The 22,156-nt window shown below is 45.5% G+C and overlaps 1 protein-coding gene across 8 annotated transcripts in view; it reads left to right on the plus strand.

The window, feature by feature from the left end:
- KIF21A (kinesin family member 21A) overlaps positions 1-22,156 on the plus strand; it is a 2,335,619-nt gene that overhangs the window by 1,846,160 nt on the left and 467,303 nt on the right. For all 8 annotated transcript variants that reach the window (XM_069629214.1, XM_069629217.1, XM_069629219.1 and 5 more), the window contains one exon: positions 7,995-8,175. In XM_069629214.1, the coding sequence (XP_069485315.1) occupies positions 7,995-8,175 (181 nt within the window). The remainder of the gene's footprint in view (positions 1-7,994; positions 8,176-22,156) is intronic.

Below are 22,156 nucleotides of genomic sequence, written 5' to 3' on the forward strand. Positions count from 1 at the left end.
CATCACCATGGCCGAGCCCCTTGGGTTAGCCATTCAGTAACTGTCTGCCTCTGCTGGCTCCAGGGATTGTTCTTTCAGAATCTTTCCTCTTTTGCCCTCTGTGACAAGGGCCTGGCCCCTTCCATCAAGCAATCCCAGAGGTATTTTCCCTGTAGAGTCCAGAGTGTTCAAAGTGGTGGTGTTGCCTCATTCACTGTACACTCTGGGATCCCATTTGCAGCCCTGCCTCCCAAGTTGGCCTTGACCCACCCCTCTACAGTAGGTGGGAGGTTGTCCCTGCACATCAGGAACTGACAGTGCACAACCTTTGATGCCTACGCCCTAGAGTTCATCTCAATTGGTTATTCCCTTCCCTTTAAGAAACACCCTCATGACCTTCATCTTCCTCGCCTTTATCCCTGTCATGATTGCCTCCTGCTGAAGGAGCTACAGCAACGGCTTGCAGAAAGTGCCATACTGCTGGTGCCCTGCAGAGGTGGGGAAAATAAACTAGTGCTCTTCATTGTCCAGTGCCAAAACAAAGTGGGTGAGGGGGCTGCATCCCATCATGGACCTGAGGCTCCTGAACGTTTACCTGCACAAGGAAAAGTTCAAGATGGTCACCTTGGTTCAGATCCTTTGGGCACTACAAGTGGCTGTCTGGTGTCACTGGACCTCGGAGACCTATTTCCATGTGTTGATAAATCCAAAGCACAGAAAGTATCTGAGAATCGTGATTGGGGACACTCATTTTTGGTCCAAGGTCCTGACCTTTGGCCTTACATCTGCCCTAACTTTCTTCATCAAGCTGTTGGTTGCACTTCCCAAGGGGGACATTAAGTCTTTCAGAAGCTGGACAACGGGCTCATTATAGCTCCGACTTCTGATTGGATGTCCATGAACCTGCAAGTCTCCCGTCATCTGATGCACAGCCTCGGCGTATCCCCAAACTTGAAGCCACATGTCATGCCTTCGAGGTCTGTTCAGTTCATAGCAGTGGCTCTGAGCTGAGCACCCGCTCAGGCAAGGTCTTCAACCCAATGAATGAGTGACAGAAATCTTGCAGGTGATTCCTCTCTTTCGATCCCAGTGTTTGGTCCCAGCCTTAGCTTGTCTGTGACTTTTGGGTCTCATGGCATCCTTGATCTTTGTGGTGCCAAAGGCACAGTTGCACATGAGGTCTCTTTAGTGGCCGTTTCAGTGGTCTCAATTTCGAGGTGAAATTTTGGACTGGGTGCAGGTATCCCACAGAGTGACAAAGGACCCCCTCTGGTGGACGCAGCAAGATGGGGGGGGGCAGAGACTATGGCAAACTTGTCCTCAACTGACAGGGGTTTAGATGACTTGATGCAAGGTGGGGGCAGTCACCTGAAAGATCTGTCGGTAAATGAACTGTGGTCCCCTGCCAAAGCACAGTTAGCACCAGTGCATGCTTTTGGTACCCTCAGGGATACATCTGCCAATCTCAGCCGTACGGCTACACACACCAGGCGGCTTGGCGTTTTGACCAGGAGCGGAGGCTCAGTGCCTCAAATGGCAGAGCCCCTAAGGACCTGGTGACTTGTGAGGACCGCTTCTTCGAGCGCTTCCTCTTCCTCGTGCGTTCCCCTTGGATGAAGGGGCTCCTGAAGGACATTGTGAAGGAAGACAACCCGCAAGTGGCACTGCACCCTCCTCCTGTTCTTTCAGCGCTGCCAGTGTCAGTCCCCTCAACGGTTGTTCTCACCCCTCCACGTCCTCCTGTACCACCAACACACGCCCCTCAACAGCTGTTGGACCAGTCTGTGGCACCGGACCTTGGGGGGACCCCGCTGACACCTGTGTCCCACGGCCCAGATTCTCCTCAGTCTGGGAAAAAGGGGGAGAGCAATGACAACGATGATGATGCCGAGGACGATGAGCCCTCAGCATCCGTTAAGGTCTTTCATCACCACCTTCAGGGCCTGCCGGAGTTCTTGGGGGTCCTGCTTCCTGAGGGGACCCCCCGGAGTCAGGCGTGCTAGCAGAGGTCTTGGGGAAATGCACCACAGTCCGGTCTGGCATCCCGCTACAGAAGGCTGTCCTGCAGGTGGCGCGAGGGGTCTGGTATAATCCCAGGGCCAGCATCCAGATGAACAAGAAGTTGGCCAGCAGGTTTAGGCTGATGGACAGAAAGCCAATCCTCCTTGCCTCCCACCCACAGTCACATTCCTGTATGGTGGCTGCAGCCACGTTGTATTATAAACCATAGTCTTCGTCATCTGCTTCCACGGGAGCCACCTCCAGTTGCCTCTCCAAGGAGAACAAAGTCCTCAAGTCCTTAGGAAAGCGCTGTTAGTCCATCTCAGGACTGCATCTGCTGCAAGCCAACGCGGACGCCCTCTTGGCTGCGGCTAACCAGAAACTGTGGTGGGAGCTCTGGCAGAAATTCCCTGACCTCTCTTTGGACAAACCAGCCCCCTTCAATGCCTATCTGACCGATGCTGGGGCCATTGTGCAGGACCTCATGGAGTCTTCGGTCTCCCACATCGACACAGCCAGCAGAGGGCTGTGCCTTGGGGTCGAGATGAGCATGCCACAAAGTTTTTATCTGACGTGCAAAGGCGGATCCTGGACCTGGTGTTAGGCAGAAACCTGTGCAGTTCCCTCTGGGACCACTGCAAAAGATTTAGGACTACAGGTGTTTGGCAGTAAACCCACTTGGTAGCAGTCTGTACCACACAGTTTCACTTGGTAGCTGTGGCTGAGCAGTCAGACTTCCCTCAAGAAGAGTTAGGCAGTATGTGGAGTATACAAAATAGGGCAATTTACACAGTAGAACAAGCAAACACGGAACAGAGCTTGGGTGTAAAGATATATAGTTATTTATTTATAAAAACACATCTATGGAAAACACACTGGCACGAATACGGCAAACAACTTCAATCACAATTACTATAAGTAAATCAATCCCCCTAACAATAGTTCGACAAGTCTAGGTTCAACGGCACCACTTATTTGCAGACAGAGGTGAATGCTTTAACCTAAATGGCACTCTAGTATTTGTTAGGACGGGAGAGAAAAGGCAGGGTATGAAATCAACTCGGTACCAACACTTTTACAAACAAATGCAAGGCAAGTAAGGCAGGGTCTACTGTAGATTGCAAAGTTCAGAGGCCAGGCACAATCGGAGAGAGGCAAGGTGAAATGTCCCAAAAAGTATCACAGTGGAAATGCACTTCGAGTCTTTGGCGCAAATTGTCACAGAAAGATTGGACCAGTTCAGAACAGAAGGTTAAGAAGGCTTGGAGGCGACCCAATGGAGAGGCGAGGATTAAGACACCTCACGCTAACCATCACAAGGGAAGCCAGGCGGACACGGTACCTTGTATGTGGAGAGACAGCTCCGGCGGGGACAGTTGCTCCTGGTGGTGGATGCAAGTCGGGGCTTTGCCAAGAGAAGAGATGCTCTCGACGTCGAAGGAAAGTTGAAGATCGTTGCACCACCAGGGAAGAGACCAGTCGCAGAGTGCTCCGTCACAAGGCACCACCTTTTGGTCGCGGTACGGGTTAGTGGCTATCCGGTTGCCGGGGTGCTCAGCACGGGCAATTCGACCACTACGCCCTGGAAGCGAAGAAAAAGCAAAGGGGACTGGTTGTTCCCACCAGTCGGGGGAAGAAGACTCTCCAGCCGGGAGATCTCCTCTGTCGTTGGGAAGTGGTGAGTTGGTTCAGCAGGGCTCCACCGGAGGTGTCGTCGTTGCAGGTCAGCTCAGCTTTACCCTCGTCGGATTCTTAGGTCCTGTGGCGACTTCTGAAGATCCAGTCCCAAAAGCCCTGCTTTTATGCAGAAAACCCCCATTCATTCAGCCTAGCTGTCAATCAAAACACGCTAAGTGGTGAGCGGGGTGGCTCACCACTTGGGCCAATCACACCAGAGTGCGACTTGAGTTGGCAAAGCAACTCAGTCGAGGGTGCCTAAACCCCCTCCCACACCCACTGTGGTACCCAGACAGAATGGCACCACTTTGGAGGGCCTCTGTGCAGAAGCCCGCCAAAAGTGGAACAAAGGGCTCAACCTTTGGTTTAGGAGTCACAGAGACGAACACAGACGCCATTTTAAAAACCGAGTTGTGGCAGAAAATACCAACCGTTAGATTTATTTAAGATTAATAAACCGGTGGTATGTTAGAGATTAACGAGAAAAAGTATTAACCTCCAACAATGGGAAGAATCCCATAGGGTTATATTCGGGGTCAAATGTGTTCTTATCTTTCAGGTTTCACTGCCCAGGTGCGATGACCAAAAAGCAGTGGAATGGAAGGATATGAAGAGACTTGTTCTCAATGTTATCCTGTGGGGACAGGGGGAGACGCATGCTTTTCATTTACGTATACACACCCCCACCCCCTGGACTCCGATTTTGCCAGAGGACTGGATGGGTTGACTGGGGATTCCTGGAGCATGGATTTCCTGTGGTTTGTTCCAATGAGAAGTGCCCAGGAGCTGCGGGTGCAAGGATTATTCTGTTTGGGTCCAGGAGCAGAGTGCAATGCTTGGCGATGGAGAAAGGCAGACTGCACTGATACAGAACTCTTTTAGGACACTTCACAGTAAGGGGAATATGAGTTCCAGCTACGACAGGTGTCTATCCAGTCACGGCTGAAGGCCTTCTAAAGAAGGATCCCTTGAAGCTGGTAGGCTGAAATTCGCCTGGAAAACGACTTGCACCACAAGCTGGCAACCACCGAAGTTCCGTCTGCAAGTGCAGAACAGTGACGGTTCTTGGGAGGTGTCCACTGGAGGATTGGTCAGTCCACTGGGTGGTGCAGGGACACTTGAGAAGGCTCAGGATGGCTAGATCGCCGAACATGTTGAGACTGGTTGCTCCCACCAGTTCAGGGGTTGAAGCACCGCATAGGGTCTTTGCAGATCAGTTAGTCCAACAGGGCTTCACAGAGTCAGATGCAGGAAGTGATGCTGCCCCTCTTCAGGAGTCTTCTTTGTATATTCAGTCGGCTGTTCTTCTACACCAGATTCTTGGCTCCAACACCAATCTGGAAAAATGGCTGCAGGAGTCCTCTTGTCCGAAATCCTAGCTGGAAGCATGTCCAAACCCACCAATGGTAAGTATCTGCACCATTCAAACAGCCAGCAGCGATCTAGTCAGGGACCACTGTTGGTTTCACTCCTGTCCCACGCCCAGACTTTCAGGCACCACTGATGTGGAGTGGGACCTGAGCCACGTGCACTCAAAGGCATCAATCACTAGCCCCGTGAAAGCAGCACCTTTCCCGGGCAAGTGCATGACCTTATATGGGATTTCCTAACCTGGAAAGGCAGGAAGGTCAAACAATAATACGGCCAAGAACAAGCGAAAATCTTGTGGCGTGGCCAGTTTAAAGCATTATCCATGTTTAGTAGCCATACGCAGTAAACACAAATGTGCACAGTAGAAAGAACACAAAAACAATCAAATATATTTGCTGCCACCAGCTTGTCTGTAGGCACATATAAAAGTAACCAAAATTCCCAAGTGTAAAACGGTAGGGTAACACAAAAGTATCCCCATTGCACTTCATGGTAAGATGTTGTGTGCAAGGTTTAAAAGTTACTAAAAGTAAAAGACAAAAGGGAAACAGTTTCCCAGTACTGATAGTCTGAAGGACTGAACAATTTCCCCATAACAAAATGAGCAAAAGGCCAAAGGAGTGTAGCTGAAGGGTACCCTTCCCTGTAAAATTTCAGGACAGGTCCAAAAAGAAAAGAAAAAAGTTTGGGGCTCCATAAAACTAGGGAAGGAAAGTTGCTAAAAGAGCAGTCTTTCCCAACCAACGTTCACCGGGCTTAGTTCTCTTTGAAATATAAACGGCAGCTGTGTTTGTGATGCAATTACAGGTTGTAGACAAAAATCAGCAGCCACTTTTTCAGGCGGACACTTGGTGTGAGACATACATCATTACCAGATTCTAAGGTGCACACAATAGATGTAAATTAAAATAGCTTCAGAATCTTTTAGAGGTGGCTAAAACCGAAGTGCAAATCCTCAGTACAAATAGGCTTATGAGAAATTAGCAGGAGTAAATGTCACAAGGCACAGTCAAATTTACCAAGGATCCGCAGTGAAGTAGAGTCCCCTTCAGCAGATGAGAAGGATAGCCATAACAGCAGAAAAAAAGCCAAAAAACTGCCGGGGGCAAGAGGAAAAGGATTGAAGTAAGACTCATGGCACTGCATATAGGGCAGATTGGGAGCACAAAGCCAACGTGCACTTGTGCCAAGGAGCAGGCATCACAGTGGGCTTTACCTAGTGGCAGATATCACCATGCAAGTAGCTGGGACTAATATCAACAAATATAAAAGTTGACTATAGCTAGCAGCATATTATCATAGTGAACGAATCCTGGGAAAAATGTCAAGGTGTAGTGTATCAAGCAATGAATATCACTGTCTAGGTGCAAATATCGCAGTGAAGTTTGTCATGGAGCATCCATTACAGTGCCCTGCACCTAGGAGCTAATAAAGCAATGCGGTTTATCATGCAACATCTATCTATCAGTAATGTTACTGCTTGCTTTGTTCTCCTTCTATCCATTACCTCTTGCCTTATTTGTTCTATGCACTTGCACTATCAGAAATGTCGACAGCCTATTATGATAGTTACTTTCACATTCTGTACTGTTTCAAGGAATTTTGCTGAATGTAACTGTATTTTCCTTTGTTCCCCTCCCTCCTTGAAGCGCTTTGAAACACATTGTGTATAGGCGCTATATAAATAAACTATCATATCATATCATATATCAATGTAGACACCTAGTAGCAAATACCACTGTGGACTATACTAGGAGCAAACATTACAGTGCATTGTATCAAGCAGCAAATGTCACAGTTTACTATACATACGACTAAAAATACAATGAACTATATCTAGGACAAATACTGCAGTTTACCTTGCATAGGAACAAGGAGCACAAGTATGTGCATCTGAGTTGGATCAATGAATAATACAAAGAAGCAAATATATTGAACTGTACTAGGGTGCAAATCACAGTGGTCATCTAGGTACACGTTAAATGGTGTTCTATGCCTCGGGTCAAATATTAGTGTACTGTTTCAAGCAGCAAATAGTGCACTGGACTACACCTTGAGTAAATACCACAATGCACCATTCCAAAGAGCAAGAATTACGGTGCACTGAATCAAGCAACAAATTCCACAGTTGACTGTACCTAGGTGCACATACTAGAGTGGACTATACCAAAGTTCAAATATCACAGTGCATGGTGTGCATATTGTGGGTTATTGCAACAGTGAAAGCATTTTTTAGGGCATATCTTTTTCTTGGTAAACAAGTGGATACGTAGCAAGGAGGGTACACAGTAGAGTACTTTTGTGATGCAGCAAATAGGCAAAGTGTTCCCTTTGCTGCTTCCCTGGCAAAGCCATCTTGGGGGAACCTTACATTGTACAGAGTGGCCTGGATCACGTGTCCCGCTGATCAAGCACTGGGGCGTCAGTAGCTCTGCTTATGCAGGGATTGGTTTGGGAAGGGCTAGGGCAGAATGTAAAAAAAGGGTAAAGTGCTTGGCAATATCCTTTGCATGACTAACCGTAGTATCTGACGCCTAACGTCATATTTCGCACTAATGATACTCATGGCACTTTGAGATGTCTGTGTGGCTCCTTTGATTTCCTCCAGTAGCTATTGACTTCCGAATACATTCAACGCCTGAAGCTATTTCAGAAGTAATGTGTGAGAGGAAGATGGTATCCATCAGAAACATTACCAAAGTTAATAAATGTGTTTTAATTCTAGCTCCTTTCTCTAGTTCAAAATGTCGTCTTACTTGGTAAGCAATTTCATTTAGTTGCATCGATGGACACCTGTGAAACTACATGCTTTTTTTATTTTGATGAAACTGACGTACTGTAAAGAGATACTGTTATCACACATATTACGTGGGCTGTTTAAGTTTGAGAAGGAGTCATTTTTGTTATGTTTTTTCCATATATTAACCTGTATACTCATTGGTTTTATGTGCTTCTTTATTTTTTAGATCGCACTTGTAAAGTATGGAATCTAGTAACTGGACAAGAAATCATGTCTCTTGGGGGCCATCCAAATAATGTGGTGTCACTGAAATATTGTAATTATACTAGCTTGGTTTTTACGATATCAACATCTTATATTAAGGTGTGGGATATCCGGGAATCTGCCAAGTGCATAAGAACATTGACGTAAGTACTATATTGCTAGGTTTTCAAACGTGTGTGTGTGTGTGTGTGTGTGTGTGTGTGTGTGTGTGTGTGTGTGTGTGAGAAAGAAGTTACCCCTGATTAATTTTCCTCTAGAAGGTAACTGTATTAACCCTTGTTTCTCTGATGTAAATGGTAAAATTTTTTGTGCGCCACATTTTTTTATGTTTACATATGGAATATTTCTCTTTTGATAGAATCTTAATCACGGATCATATGCGGTTGAATGCCTCTGCATAGTACTGGGATCCCACAACTATATTTCAATCAGAAATAGAGATTTAGCTAGTATATAATAAGCCTGTTTGCCAGTTTTCTAATCCAGTCCAATTCTGTTCTCCTGTAAAAGTGAGTGCTTGTTACATTGTAACCAATTTTAGTAACTTGTTTTTTTTTTCCTCTGGGAGTGAATGGTCTAGGTAAGTGGTGCAAAAATGTATCCAGCTGTTTTATGATCCTTGTGCTCTGTGTAGGAATTGTTTTCCACCCTCCCTCCCCCAGCCTAGAAAATTAAGTGCAAAGAAAAGAGTGCAGAATGGCAATGCATGCATTAAAAACACATTGCAGGCCGACACTAATTTATTAAAGACACCAAAGCTTTGAGTACCCTGTAATACTCAGAAGTGAGACACAACACATTTCATTTTTCGCACCCCAGAGAGAGGATCCCTAAACACACTGGTCTTTTTAAGCTACAACTACTAATTTCCAACTCCAGCAAAGCCAGCTCTATACCCATAACTATGCCAAGTTCAGGGCTTTAGTAGAAAGGGTCATTGACAGTTTAGGTTTGCAGTTCTCAGCAGTGCCGGTACAGGGATACAATTGACCGATATTTTGGACAAAGGTCCGGTTACGGAGTGCAACATGCCCCTACACCCTGCAATTCCTGACCCCCTGACCTCTGTGGCAGCACCCTTGTTCTATTCCCCCGGTCAGTCCCACCATATCCAGGAAGTATAGGCCGGCCAGAGTGGACCCATCATTCCTCTCTTCTCGCCTTTCTCCTGAAGGGCTCGTTATGCAAGCTGCTAGTCTCCTCCAGACAAGCTTCTTCAACCTCCACTCTACCACCTGACAGGAAAGCTAAGAAGATTGATGCCTTGGCCAAAAATGCTCTCGCATCTGGCAGTATTGCCCTTAAAGCTACGAATGTGGCTAGTGCCTCTGCAAAATATTAATTTCGTTTTTGGACGGCAGTGGAGAATCCTGCGCAGTACATCTCCGAAGGGGAATGAGCTAGGGCTTCCTACAGCTGGTGGAGGATGGGAAGGTGGTGGCCAGGCAGTCGCTGCTAACAGGCCTGGACATTGCCGACTGCGTGGACCGATCTATGGCGTCGGCTATAAAGCTGAGGAGGCAGGCCTACCTAAAATCGTCAGCCTTTTTCGCCTAATGTCCAAAGCAAATTACTGGATTTCCAGTTAGATCAAAAGGCCGATGAATCCATAGAGAAATTTAAGGAATCGAAAATCACTGCAGATCGCTGGGCCTGGCTGTGCAGCTTCACCTCTAGTGCAAGGGGCTACAGACAATATACGCATTAAAGCCGGAAAGCACAGCTCCCACCGCCCAGTCAGGGGAAGAAGTGTTTCTTGTGCCCCGGAAGGGGCAGGGGGGCGTATAAGGGGCAGCAAGCAGTGACAGCGGCATGGGCGACCCAGCCTCCAAAGCACTTTGATTGCCCCTCTCACAACTTACCGGTTGGTGGATGGTTGACTGAACACTGGCCCCAGTGGCAGGAAATTACTTCTGATGCCTGGGCTCTGCAGATCCTTCGGTGGAGATATTGTTTGCCTTTCTTAAGAAAACCACTGCACAGATCCCCACCACCTCTGATCCAAACGGGACAGGAGCTCCAGAAAGCAAGCCCTGTTGTTGAAGGGTGATGTGGAAGAGGTACCCCCCATACAGAGAGGATCGGGTTGGTATTTCCTGTACCCAAGAAGGGAGGAGCTCTCCGTCCCATTTGGAACCCCAGGGCCTGGAACAAGTTTCTGAGGAAAGACAAATTCAGGATGGTGACGTTGAGAGAAATCCTCCACGCTCTCGAGCTACAGGACTGGCTGGTGTCAATAGATCTGCAGGACACTTATTTCCATGTGCCGATACATCAAAAGCACAGTATGTTCCTGATGTTTATCGTAGGGGCAAACACTATCAGTTCAAAGTGCTCCCCTTTGGTCCGACCTTCGTTCCAAGGGTATTCACAAGCTCATAGCGGTAGTCGTGGCTCTCTTCAGTAGATCCAGTGTCCATGTGTCATGATCTCTGCTTCCAAAGGGTCAGGACTTACCCAACTCCCTTGGAAGCAGACCCATAACCCCGGTTCCGGGTGCCGGCCAGTCCCAATTGCGACCTTTTGGACCCTGTCCTGGCGCCAGTGGCACCAGGTTCATAAATATGCCCAGTCCCAGCGCTGGAAGCGCAGGGCTCATAATGCTTGGGTGGACTTACCTGCAGCAGACCATGCTGCTTACTTACCTGCCAGTTGAGCCCCTGATCCTCTTCTGTTTGGGACTACTTTTCCTGTTGGGTGGGGCAGGAGCCACTCCCTAGGTTCAGAACACTGGAACTCTTCTGGAAAGCAGGAACTCTTTTCTTACCTAGGCGAGGCCGTGGAAAGAGACACCTAAGCACTACAGGAGGCTATTTAAACCACACCCGATGGATGAATCTTGCTTTGCGTTATTCTGCATTCTCTGCAGCAGAACGCTCACCGTGTCTTCTGATCCTGTGCCTAAGGGAACAAAGGCTTACAATCCTGGAATCCAGTCTTCAGCAGCACCTATAAAGACAAAGAAAGAACAGGTTAGCACTACGGTCTTCAGTGGCAGCGCATCTCTTACCTGGTCCAGCGGCTGTCACCAACGCCTCGCGCTGCATACCTGCATCTGAAAGACAAAGGCTTACCGACTCTTCGCATGCTCCGGAGGTCTTCGCGCTGCATTCCGGCATCTGAAAGACAAAAGCTTACCGGCTCTTCGCACGCTCCGGAGGCCTTCAACGCTGCATCCCGCATCTGAAAGGCAAAAGAAGGTGCGTTTAGAGACATTGGGCAACTTTACTACTCACGCCAAAATCAGCGGGTATCCCAGCACCCTTCAGCTTCTCTAAAGCTCCGAACTTGTACCTGCAAGGTAAAAGAGACAGTTAGTGCGAATCGTGAAGCAGGCAACAAGTGCTCACTTACGTGCTTCCAAGCGCTTCTATTCCTCACGCGGGTCCGATCCTCAACTCTCTTCAGCCCGCCATCCGCCATCGCCGGAACCCTGCAAAACAAGAGGTATCATTACAAAAGAACTTTACATAAGTCAAAAGCCATACTCACGTGCTCCTCAGCACCGCTCCACAGCAGCTACGCCTTACGCACTTAAAGACTTTTAAGACATTTGAAGTACCCAGAACTTACCGTTTGTGCAGTAAACAATGGACAGCCATCCTCTGAGGTCAAGAGGCCTGCACCCTTATCCAGTGAAGAAACTGGTTACGGCACCCTGCCCCCGAGGCAGATGGAGAGCTCGGCGTTCACCTACCTAAGACATCTTACTCTCCGAGTCAGACACACAATGCACAGAGGTCCAGCCCGAGGAACCGACCGTGTGTTACACATCACCTTTGAAGACACGGCATTCACCCAGTCAAGACCGGCGCCTCTGCGGGAATCAGGTGAGCGTTACACCATGTATTCCCATACCTGGACGACTGGCTTATCCGAGGGAAGTCAGCGGGGCAGGCTTTGTCTGACCTGGAGGACACCTGTCTGCTACTGCGCAGGATGGGCTTCTCCCTGAACTTGAAGTCCCATGTGACACCAGTCCAAAGGTTCCAGTTCATCAGATCAGTCCTAGACACCTGGGTTGGGAAGGCTTACCCTCCCGAGGAGAGAGTCAACAGCATGGCACAGATGGTCGACTTGTTCCTGAACGCCACTCGACATGCAGCTTTCTTCCTCCTCCTCTTAAGTCTCATGGCCTCCTGTATTTTTGTAGTGCCGGAGGCCAGGCTGCGCATGAGATCCCTACAGTGGTTTCTAAGATGTCAGTGGTCACAGCCCCTCAGAGCTCTCTCAAATCTCCTCAAAGTATCCAGACACGTGGTCAACAACCTCATCTGGTGGACAGACTGCAGCAATCTCATGGGGGTGAACCCTTTTGGCCTCGGGCCTGAGTGGTCACAGATGCGTCTCTGAAGGGTTGGGGCGCTCACTGCGAGGACTTGCAGGTGAGTGGCTGTTGGTCAGCAACGGAAGCCAGGTGGCACATCAACAGGCTGGAGTTGCGAGCCATCACGTTAGCCCTGAAGGCATTCACTCTGTCTCTGGAGGGGAAGCATGTCCTGATTCTGACAGACAACACATTGGCTATGCACTATCAAAACAAGCAAGGTGGCATGCACTCCCTCCCCCTCTACAGAGAGGCAATGCAGCTGTGATTCTGGTTATTGGAGAACTGGATCTCAGTCTCAGCAGTTCATCTGGCAGGGACAGAGAACAGCTTGATGGATTCTTTGAGCAGGCAGAGCATGGTCTCACACGAGTGGGAAGTGTGCCACGAAGTTTTCTCTCCCTAGGGTACCCCAACGGTGGACAGAATCCAACAGGAAGTGCAGACAGTTTTGCTCGAGGGAATTCCCAGCAAGGGGTGCGCTAGGGGATACGTTTCGGTGGACTGGACCTTCCCTCTTCAGTAAGCCTTCCTGCCGATTTCTGTCATTAGTTGGGTTCTCAGGAGGCTCAAAAGGTTCTGAGCATCCATGATCCTGATCACACCGGACTGGTCGAGGAGGAGCAGGTACTCCTGACCTTCTGGATCTGGCCATTTGCCCACCTCTCCAGTTTCCTCGGCAGCCGGATCTCCTAAGCCATTAGAAAGGTTGGGTGCATCAGACCATCTACAATCTACAAGACCATTGTATGCATGCAGTTGGAGAAGATTTGAGGCATGGTGCAGGGAACGCGAGATTGACCCTATTTCCTGCCCCACCACTGCAGTGATGGAGTTCCTTCTGTCACTGGCCTCAGCAGGCCTTCAGGTCACCACAGTCAAAGGATATTTGGCAGCTTGTCTGTGTTTAAGAGATCCCCAGATCAAGGTTCATATTTCACAATGCCTGTGATGGCACAATTCCTGAAGGGACTTTTAAATAAGTTTCTGCCAACCCCCTTTATTGTCCCAGATTGGGATCTTAATCTGGTGTTGACATATCTCATGGGGGCTCCCTCTGAGCCGATGCACACTTTTCTTTGCGGCTCCTCTCTTTAAAGAAAGCCTTTCTAGTGGCAATTCCATCCGCTAGGCGGGTGAGTGAATTGCAAGTTTTATGCTGCAAACCACCCTTCAGCGGTTTTTTCGAGAGAAAGTCTTGCTCGTGGTGAGACCTGGATTTCTCCCAAAAGTTGTCTCTGAATTCCACTTATCACAGTCCATAGACCTCCCGGTCTTCCACCCACCACTGCACCCTTCTAAGGAAGAGTAACGTTTCCAGAGCCTGGATCCTAAAACGGCTCTAAGCTTCTACATCGCAAGGATGTCTTGAGTTCAGAAGAACTGACCAACTCTTTGTGGCCTTCTCCTTAGCCGGTAAAGGCCTAGCGATAACAAAACAAACATTGTCCTGCTGGATCATCTTCTGCATAGCGGAGTGTTACCAGCCTGCAGGCAGGGAATTACCGTCAGGCATCAGGGCGCATTCGACTAGTGGGGTCTCTGCATCGACTGCATTACAAAAGGGGGTCCCTGTTAGGGATATTTGGTGTGCGGCAACATGGTCCTCACTTCATACATTTACTAAACACTATAGTTTAGATGTTGTTCTCATAGCTGATGCACGTTTTGGCAGGGTGGTGCTACAAAATCTGTTTAACTTTCCGCCCGCCTCCTTCGCCTACTGCTTCGGGAGTCTATTGGATGAGGAATCTGCAGTAGAAAATCAATCCATTGAAGGATAAATGACTTACCGTAATGTTCTTTCTATGGATTCTTCTCCAGCAGATTCCTCATCTCCCCTCACATCCATCCCTGCTCAGAAAGTCGATGGTTAGTGAGCATCTTCTCTTTTGATGACTTGGCGATTTTTTTTCTGACGCTACGAATTTTGGTGTCTTGCACAAAGTTCTTCCTTTCTTTGGAAGTTTGCTGTTATTTAACTTTTTGTGGGCTTATTGGCCCATTGTTATCTGTCTATGCCGCGTGGTCAGCTCTCGTATAAAGGGGGAAACTGAGGTATGGGGCGTAGTGACAGAGTTTGTATATGATGCCTGAAGTCACGTCCGGAGCCGGCGATCGAGTACCAGGCAAGACGGATCGACGTCCGTGTCGAGGTCCACTTCCGAAGCAGCAAAGCTGGATGGGATATCTATCAGATGAGAAATCTGCGGGAGAAGAATCCATAAAGAACATTACAGTCATTTTTCCATCTCTCTTTTTCTAAATAGAAAGTGACTCCTAGCTAAAGCCTGCTTATATCCAAAGGTGGTGACCGAGTCCCACCTCACAGAAGAGCCATCTTTCCTGTCCCCCTACCCCTTCCTGTTGTCCCTCTCGGATGGAGGAACTGTTCCTTTGCCCAAACTCCAAAAAGGCCCCGTGTTTTTCAGTCTTTTGGATGAGCTTTGAATCTGTTTCGCAAGTTATAGCACTATCCAAGAGCATGCATGTAGCTAATCAGACCCTATCCAGCTGTATCCTCCACTGCATATCTGAATGCTAGACACTGGCTAGCAAAGAAGGGCCTGTGTATCTTTGTTCATTTCACATGGGGTCTGTCAGCTTTTTTCGACCTGCAAAGAGGTGTATCCGTTATTGACATCTGTCGCAATGCTGAGTGGGTGATCATTTCGGTTTACCCTTTCTAAGCGTCATTACATAGATTCCGTAGCTAGAATGGATCCTTGTTTCGAGTACCAGTCTTCCAATGCTTTCTGGTTTAATTGCTGGGTCTTCGGATGTCCTCTGCCGTCCAGTTTAGTACTGCTATGGGAGTGTTTCTATGGTGCGGAATCTGTCAAAAGAAGGTACTCATTAGGCAGTCAAACTACCTACTTTTTCGGTGACTAATTCTTTTCTTCCACAAATTACCCATCCTGCCCACCTACTCCTTGAATCTCTTAATCTCAACTCGTGGTAGGTCTGCTGTTTCTCAGCCCCTGTGTGCCGGAAAAGTGGCAGAACTGAGTAATTGTGCAAAAGCAGCCTAATATATGCCATCTATGACATCACATCTGAAGTCATGGTTGCCAGGAACACAACGCAGATCCGGCACATAGCCACAATGTGCCCCTGATATACATGTTTATAACAGTCTACACCTGGGTAGATGTTTCTAAGATGAGGAATATGTGAGAGAAGGCACTTGTCCATTAGAAGGAACCTTACCAAAGGTGATTAATTATCTCTTTTAGTCTTTGACTATCCCCCACGACCCAAATGCGTGACAGGGGTGGGCGAGGTGTGTCACCTTCTCAAGAAAAATGCAGTATAGGTCATCAATAGGTTGATGATCCAAGAACTTTGACAACTAACAGTATATTTCTTTTTTTGGCCAGATTAGATTTGTGTTCACTAATACAGATTTTCACTTTATGTTGTGTTCTTGTAACAAAGGCATCTCAAAACATGTACTATTTTTTTTTAGAACTGCATGTATTATGTGTTTTATAAAAGCCAAATTAGCATTTTGGTGCTGTGACACACTTGTTGTTTGAGATAAAGGACATGCCTTAGTTTCAACTGCCACATGGGCAAGTGGGCATATTACACATAACATCAAGTGACTTGTTGGCCTGTCTTTGAGCAGTAGTTTTAGGGGACCTGACTACAGTCTGTGGTTTATTACCCCCCTTAAAAGCAAAGAGAAGTCTCAAAAGCTTGGTTTAATTTTTCTGCAGGATATAGCAATTTCTCCAAATTGATTCTAGAATTGCAATAACGCGCTTTGTCAGTTTTCTGGCACAATCTAGGTGTTTTTCAACCCATTATTTTATACATGCATCCAACAATCCTATTCCTACCACTATATCTAACATGATACTTGGATCTTTCATCAAAGACAGTGACTAGTCACTTGCCACCAAATTCTGTGAGATTCAGGAAAGGACAGATGTCCGCAGCATAATGAGCAATTTAGTCATGCCCTACATATATGGCTCGTGTATCAAATGATCCCATAAATCCTTGGGATGTCGGCGAGAATATAACAATATTGTATTCCAATTGCTAGCTTTTCTCTATAGTTCTACTGTTTGTTTGCGCTCCGTTCTTATGTTTGTTCTCAAGGTCAAGGTATGATATCCAGGTGCTATGCTTGGACTGTGTAAAATGCATATCCACTCTGCCAGAAAAAACTTGTGAAATACTCAACTGCCAAAATGAATGGCATGTAATCTGCATAGTATTTTTCAATTGGTAGAGTCGAAACTGTTCCACTTCAAATTGAGAGGAGTAAATATTTGCTGAATTAGCTGGAAAATGCAGCACCCATTGCAGTTCCCTTACATTAGGCAAAACTTAATCTGTGTGTTTTGCAGTTCCATTTTAAGGCTTTTATGGAGAAATCTGTTGCTGTCGTTTGTGTACTAATTGCATATAATGCTCCTATATCCAATGTTAACACATATCTCTGAATAACAAACGGATGGACTTCAGTCCATCTGATACCATACCTTGAACCTTGGAAGTATGTTTGAGTTTGTTATGCTAATGGCTCAATAAAAAATACAAATATTTGGAAAGTGGCTCCAGTATCGACCTGCAGCTTGCAATTATGCGGAGTCCTGGTAGGTGCACTGCATCTGTATGCCCTTTGGGCAACATGTGTAAAGCTATTTCACTAGAGTTATCGCAATTTTAAGAAGGATATTTTCCTGGAGGGCCCAGTTGCTAACTTTAGTGATACTACTTTTCATACTATTTTCATCTCAAAAAACGATGCTGTATAGTGTGAGTGATTATTATGCATACCAAATGCCTCATGGGGTAATAGTTATTTCCATTCTAAATGTCAATCCCACCACCTTTATCTGTGCTTTGAATCATCACAATTAGATCATTTTTCAATTGAATGAAGGCTTTAATGTAATTATAAAACACCTTTTCAAACGTCATAGCCTCACGTTTTATCATCTTTATTTTGAAATGTAATGGTGGAGTTTGTGTGTGGACAAATGAGACCTTTTTCATAATTCACATTCCTGTCTCTGACAAAGTGCTTTGCGATAATAAAATTAAAGCTGGGAATATTTTTGAATGTGACTGCTGTCTCATCTTTGTCCACCTCCTCGTCCAAAAGACTACTTTGTGTTCTGGTTTATGTTCTTCAATCTGATAATGGAACATGGGCCACCACCTCTTCCTAAAAAGCTCCAACATCATAGTGTGTAGAGAATTACTATTTGGTATTTGTACTGTTAGTTATCCAGTTCAGACTCTCAGTTAGTAGATTAGATGTCCGAAAATGTGTTGCATATTTTCATTGGAAATCTTTTTTTCTGAAAGCCCTTTACCATTTAACCACATTTACTTATCACTCTCAAAAATAAGAGAATTTTCTTTTGGGGGTAAATTGTGTGTTTTTGTTAGGGAGTTTTTTTCAGCAGCCATCTGACGGAAGTGAATAGATCTATCCTCCATGAAAGAACAGGATGTCCACAGAGTTACACCAAAACTCCTTCAGTGGATAACATAACATAGCAGAGGACTCCAGCTTTAATTTTAGGAGGGGGTGGGCTGTTACCCAAGTACAATTCATCCCAGACACATACACAATAAAATAAATCACACACAATATACTGTAAACATATACACACATGTATTTCTTATTGCATAAGAATTAAAAACACGGTCACTCATGTACCTAAGAATGTATACCACAATGCAGTAGCTCATAAGGAAACGAGAGTAAAGGAGTGAGGCATCGGTTTGACTTCACTCCTGGGCACACACTATAGGGATCTAACCAAATAAATGACTAAGCCTATACAATCTCAAAAGATGGGAAGAAAGAGAATTCAAACAAATAGAAAACTGTCCCAAAAGCCGAACACAACATTCAGTAAAATCAGAATTAGTGCTGAGCCTGAAATAGTTCCAGTTCACCTTTAGAAATGTCGCCACTAGTGGTTACTAGAACTATTACTTTTTACAATACAGTTGGAATTAAATGTATTTATTATATGAAAATCTATAATAAATCACTGGTACTTTGTAAAATTCCATTCCTTGCTCTAGAAACTCTGTGGAGGACTCGGAAAAATGTTTTGTTCCGGTAAGTAGTTCATTAAGTCACTTACGAGTTTAAAGAGTTTCCAAAGTTTCACCCATACAAAACAATGGGGCCAAATCCCATAGGTCTGCCGCAATTATAGGAAATAGTAAGCTCTACCTTTAATCTGCAAGTACTGCAGAAGGAACACCCAGCCATAGAGGTTGCCGCATAGAAGAGTTCATCCTAGGGTTCGAGAGCCAGAATACCAGAGATTGTGATGGATCCAGAGTATTCGTCCCTACTCCTCAAGGGGGAGCCACCCCCATAGACACTAGGGAGGTGAGCACATTAAAAAAGATCCTCCCTAGATGTTTGGGCAAGCTGGATCTCAGTGGGAGTGACTCACCCTAATGGGCAAGGACCCCCCGCTTGTATCAATATCGTACCCGGCTGCTGTATTCTTTGCATATATGACAGCTGAAGAGGTTGTCAAAGTGATAAAGCCATGGGGTCGTGGCTTGATGCCAAGGAAGATGGCCGCTTAGATCTGCCGCTCCGTCTCACCTTTATATATATTTACGGCATTTTGTGTGTTCATTACTTCATTTATCCTACCTTTGCCCTGCTGTGACAGCGTAAATACATTCTGTCGGCTGGTGCAGAAGTTCCAACCTTATTCTGCTTTTAAGGAGTTTGTTCCACGGTACGGCGTCATCCGACCGATCGCTGCACCTCGTAGTGTCCGCCCTTTGTGAGGAGACGCTCAGCGTCCCACCCACTGTGATGCGCCGGCTTTGGCCTCATCAGCTCATCCTCCAGAACAACACCACCATATGAGACTGTCTTGTACTGCACAGCTGCTGCTTTTGTATAAACGTTAGAACAGCATTTTATTCAGCAGTTTCTGAACTATTTAACAGTTTTCATTGTAACGTTTGGCGCACTTTACTCTATTCACTGCGCCCTTTTGTGCACTACGTTGCATCACAATTTATCGAGGCAAGGAAGCAATGCAGTATGTTCTCATGAGAATCACTTTTTTTTCCTTCGACTTCAGATCGCATTGAAGGTATGTTGATAGACCTCTGAGCTACTTTTTTATCGCTTCCTTGCCCTCTTTCCCGTATTCTGTACATCCTCTCTCTGGAACTCTTATTAGAACTCAATAGATCTAACAGAAATATACCAGGAATTCCTGGGGCAAGATCACATATTAAAAAAGCTGCATATGCCGATGACATCCTTAGCCTTATCAAAAATCCCAAACTTCACCTCCCCAACCTGCTCAACAAACTCAATCAATTTGGCCTAGTATCTGGATACAAACTCAACAAAGATAAATCCGAAATTTTACCCCTCCTATTGTTTCAAACATGATATGAATGCCTTTGGTTTCAAATGGTGAAATGACCCCATCAAATATCTTGGTATCCGCTTTGCTTCCATGATTCATGACACTATTAAACTTAACACGCAGATATTGTTGGACAAACTCAAAGATTTAACATCCAGGTGGTCTCCCCTTTGTCTTTCATGGTGGGGTCGGCTAGACACAATCAAAATGATGCTCTCCCCTATTGTTTATATTACTTGCAGCTCCTTTCGGTCCCACTGTCCCTCTCTTTTTTCAAATCTATCTATTCCATCCTACTTAATTTCGTCTGGGATTGTGGTAAATGTAAAAGAATTGCTAATACCAAATTGAAGGCTCCATATGACATGGGAGAGGTCAAATTTCCGGATTTCAAATTATATTACGCTGCTTTCCTACTCCAACTATCCCGCTGCTGGTTTGACCTCCCTGATACATCCGATATTCCCTCATGGTGTATATTCGAGAAACATCTGGTTCATCCTTATGAATTAGCTGACCTCATTTACCTATTTAACCATTCCTCTATTGCTTTATCTGATCCCATTAAAACCTCCATTTCAGCCCTGAAGGTATTTCTCTTCCCTCATACTAAAACTCCTAACAAGAGCGTCTCCCCTTTGCTTTGGCGCAATAAAAACATTGTTATTAATAATAGAACACTGTGTCGGAAATCTTGGTTAAAAAAGGCATTAGATTAATTCAGCAAATTGTAAATGGCACTTCTATTCCTTCCTTTCAACAATTAAAACATCTGTTCTCCATTCCTAATGCAGACTTTAATATTTTTAACACATTGGTCAATTCATGTCGCGACGCACTGCACCACTTCTCAAATTATAACCTTTCACCTGATACCTATAGACCTTTGAAGCTAAACATGGTCTCCAACTTTAAAGCCTCTACATTTTATAAAGGTCACAATGTATGTGGTTTGCCCTGTTCGCTTGTTATGGGAAAGGGACTTCGGTTGTGCTCTTGATGACCACACGTGGTCCCTGGTATTCTCCAAAATCAAATGTAATTCAGTGTCAGATAATGTAACGCAACATCTGTTCTTCATTCACAGGGCATTTATTACTCCTGCAAAGCTATACAAATCTAAGAATGATGCTGATGATAAATGTTGGTCATGTGGTTACACCCCTGCTTCATATGAACATGTTTTTAAAATTGTCCTTTTTGTTTTCATATTTTGGCAAGATCTATGGAAATACCTTAAACTTATTTTTATGGTGGATGTTCCACTATCTTTTTTGAATATCTTTTTGGGTAGCCTGGCTGTCAATACCAGCGTTTTGCATGCCTCAGCCAAACTTTGATTTATCTATCATCATTGCTCTAAAACCTATAACAGCTAACTGGAAAAACTCACGCATTCTTTCTGTCAGGGGCTGGTGGAACAACATCTGTCACATACAAAGAATGGAACTATGTATGGCTAATTATCAAGACTCAATTCCCAAGTACAATGCCAAATTGACTTTTTTAATTAATTTTATAGACTGTTTCAATGCTTCTTCGCATGGCACCTGAGCTTTTGTATGTATATTCAACTCTCTTTCACGTTCTGTTTTGAATAACAATCAGATTTACCTGTGGACTCCACTTGATGCCATCATTATTGCATTTCAACAATACTGAATATTATATTGCCCTGTTATGTTCCCCCTCCCTCTAAATCCTTATGTTTTTTTCTTGTTTGTATCTTGTCTCCCCCCCCCCGTTTGTCTCAGCAAATCAACAGTTTTTCCTCTGCAGATTTCACTGTTTTAACATTCTCTGTTATTCATTGCTGAATATGAATCCATTTAATTTCATCTGTCGGTTATATATCTAGAATTGTTCTGAAGCACACCTTGATGTTTGTATGCTTTCTTGGATCCCTGCATTGTTTTAAAGCAGTTTTATTGTTAAAATCCTGATAAAAATGTATTAAAATAAAAAAAGTGATAAAGCCTTTTTTTCTGTGTAACGTTAATACTAACCCCAACTCCGTGCTGAAATCCTGTAATCAACTGAACTTCGTCTCTCGTTACCGAGACCCATATAAATAATTTTGCTTCCTACCTGGAGGAAGGAAAGACCAGCTCACGTAGAATCAATCAGCTGGGAGGAAATGAACAGAACGGAAGTCGCCAATACTGCGAGGAACCATTGTTGCCTGTAGATAGCACCACAAAGTGTATGTGGTGGGCAAGCAGCCCTCTGAACTCAGCCTAGCCCAGGAATGCCGACCAAACAAGTTTTCCATTCACGTCTTGAGAGACGCCGACTGAAGAGAGCAAAAAGACGCTGGCAAGGCCACGAGAAGGCTGTCACTGGAGAAAGCCAGAGAAAAATACTGATGAGCCACGAAAAAGGTCCAGGCCAGAGTGTGCTAAAAGT

This window comes from Ambystoma mexicanum, chromosome 12 (assembly GCF_040938575.1).
Source record: "Ambystoma mexicanum isolate Mex_15411 chromosome 12, UKY_AmexF1_1, whole genome shotgun sequence".
Taxonomy (NCBI): domain Eukaryota; kingdom Metazoa; phylum Chordata; class Amphibia; order Caudata; family Ambystomatidae; genus Ambystoma; species Ambystoma mexicanum.